This window comes from Penaeus monodon, chromosome 19 (genome assembly GCF_015228065.2).
Source record: "Penaeus monodon isolate SGIC_2016 chromosome 19, NSTDA_Pmon_1, whole genome shotgun sequence".
In the NCBI taxonomy this organism is placed as follows: Eukaryota; Metazoa; Arthropoda; class Malacostraca; order Decapoda; family Penaeidae; genus Penaeus; species Penaeus monodon.
This window is the reverse complement of record NC_051404.1, coordinates 32,784,576-32,785,797: the sequence shown is the minus strand read 5'-3', so window position 1 is coordinate 32,785,797 and position 1,222 is coordinate 32,784,576. Positions and strand designations below refer to the sequence as shown.

The window sequence follows — 1,222 nt, the reverse complement described above, 5'->3', positions numbered from 1 at the left end:
AAGTAAACTGTATGCACCTGCTGCTAATGAGCTAATGTAAGTCTTGATGCAAATACAGATACTGATGGATGCCATTACAGTCTATAAAATATAATACTTTCTTGCCAAAGCCTAACATGACAGTATCTAAGGCTTTACTAGTTTTTAAGAGGATACCCTTCAATATGGTTAAATAAATTAAGAACAAAAGCTAAAAAGTAACTAACCATGTCTATTTCTTCCTTAAATGTACTGAATACTTTATTGGACTTGTCTAAAGCAGAAGTGAATTCTTCATATTTTTCCATATACGAGTTCAGTTGTGTCCTGAGAGTGATTTCAGTCATAGACATTTGTTGGGTCTTCTGTTGATATGCTGAAATTTCCTGTAACAGAAAGAATCATGATATATGATAAGTTGAATCACCAATGTAATTTGCATAATGTTGGGCATAAACTTTGTCTAGATTAATAGAAAAAAGTAAACATCATAACCTAAAAACAGTAATAAATCATGTTAGGCACATTTTTGATGAATGGCAGATGCACAAACTCATTCTAAAATATGGGCTTATTAGTATCAAATTTTGAAAAAGATTTATAATAATTCATCAACCAAATGATCTACAGTGTAAAATCAACAAGACAATAAGGAATACTGCTGTAACATCACAGTTGTTAAGATATCAACTGATTATTTCTTTTACAACATTAATATTTTTGTCTGTTTCATATCATGTCTAGAGTTTTTTGGCCAACTCACTGCCCAACCCTAGATGTGTGGCAATTTATTTCAAACACCATCTTTGCTGTGCTTAACATAATCTCTAGTTAAGATCTCCCTCTTCAACATTACTCAATCAATTCCACAAATGACAAATGATCTGAGGTCAAGATAGAAACAGAAAGACAACCTTATTCAGGCTGGCAGACCCACCTCCAGGAGTGACTTCTTTTCCAGGAGCATTTTCTCCTTGTCCTCTGTGACCTCAATCTGTTGTTTGGCCATCTTTGCTTCCGCCAACTGACACTGAAGATCTTTCTGTTTTAACATCTTTTCAACATGCTGGGAAAAAAGGGACAAGGAATGTATCACACTGCATAAAATTTTCACTTATCAATTTGTGGAAAGGCTATGAAATGACATGACTCCCTGTATTAATGACTTCGTTAATAATCTCCTGAGAAAACTAGTGCAAGTAACAAGCTGAAACAATATATTCCTGACTGCATTCTCTTTATC

General features: G+C 33.8%; 1 protein-coding gene across 1 annotated transcript in view; it reads right to left on the bottom strand.

The window, feature by feature from the left end:
- Window positions 1-1,222, bottom strand: part of LOC119585184 (alpha-taxilin-like) — a gene marked incomplete in the record, with an annotated part of 18,045 nt that overhangs the window by 2,627 nt on the left and 14,196 nt on the right. Inside the window, 2 exon segments of the mRNA XM_037933823.1 lie at window positions 207-365; window positions 917-1,045. Coding sequence (XP_037789751.1) covers window positions 207-365; window positions 917-1,045 — 288 coding nt within the window.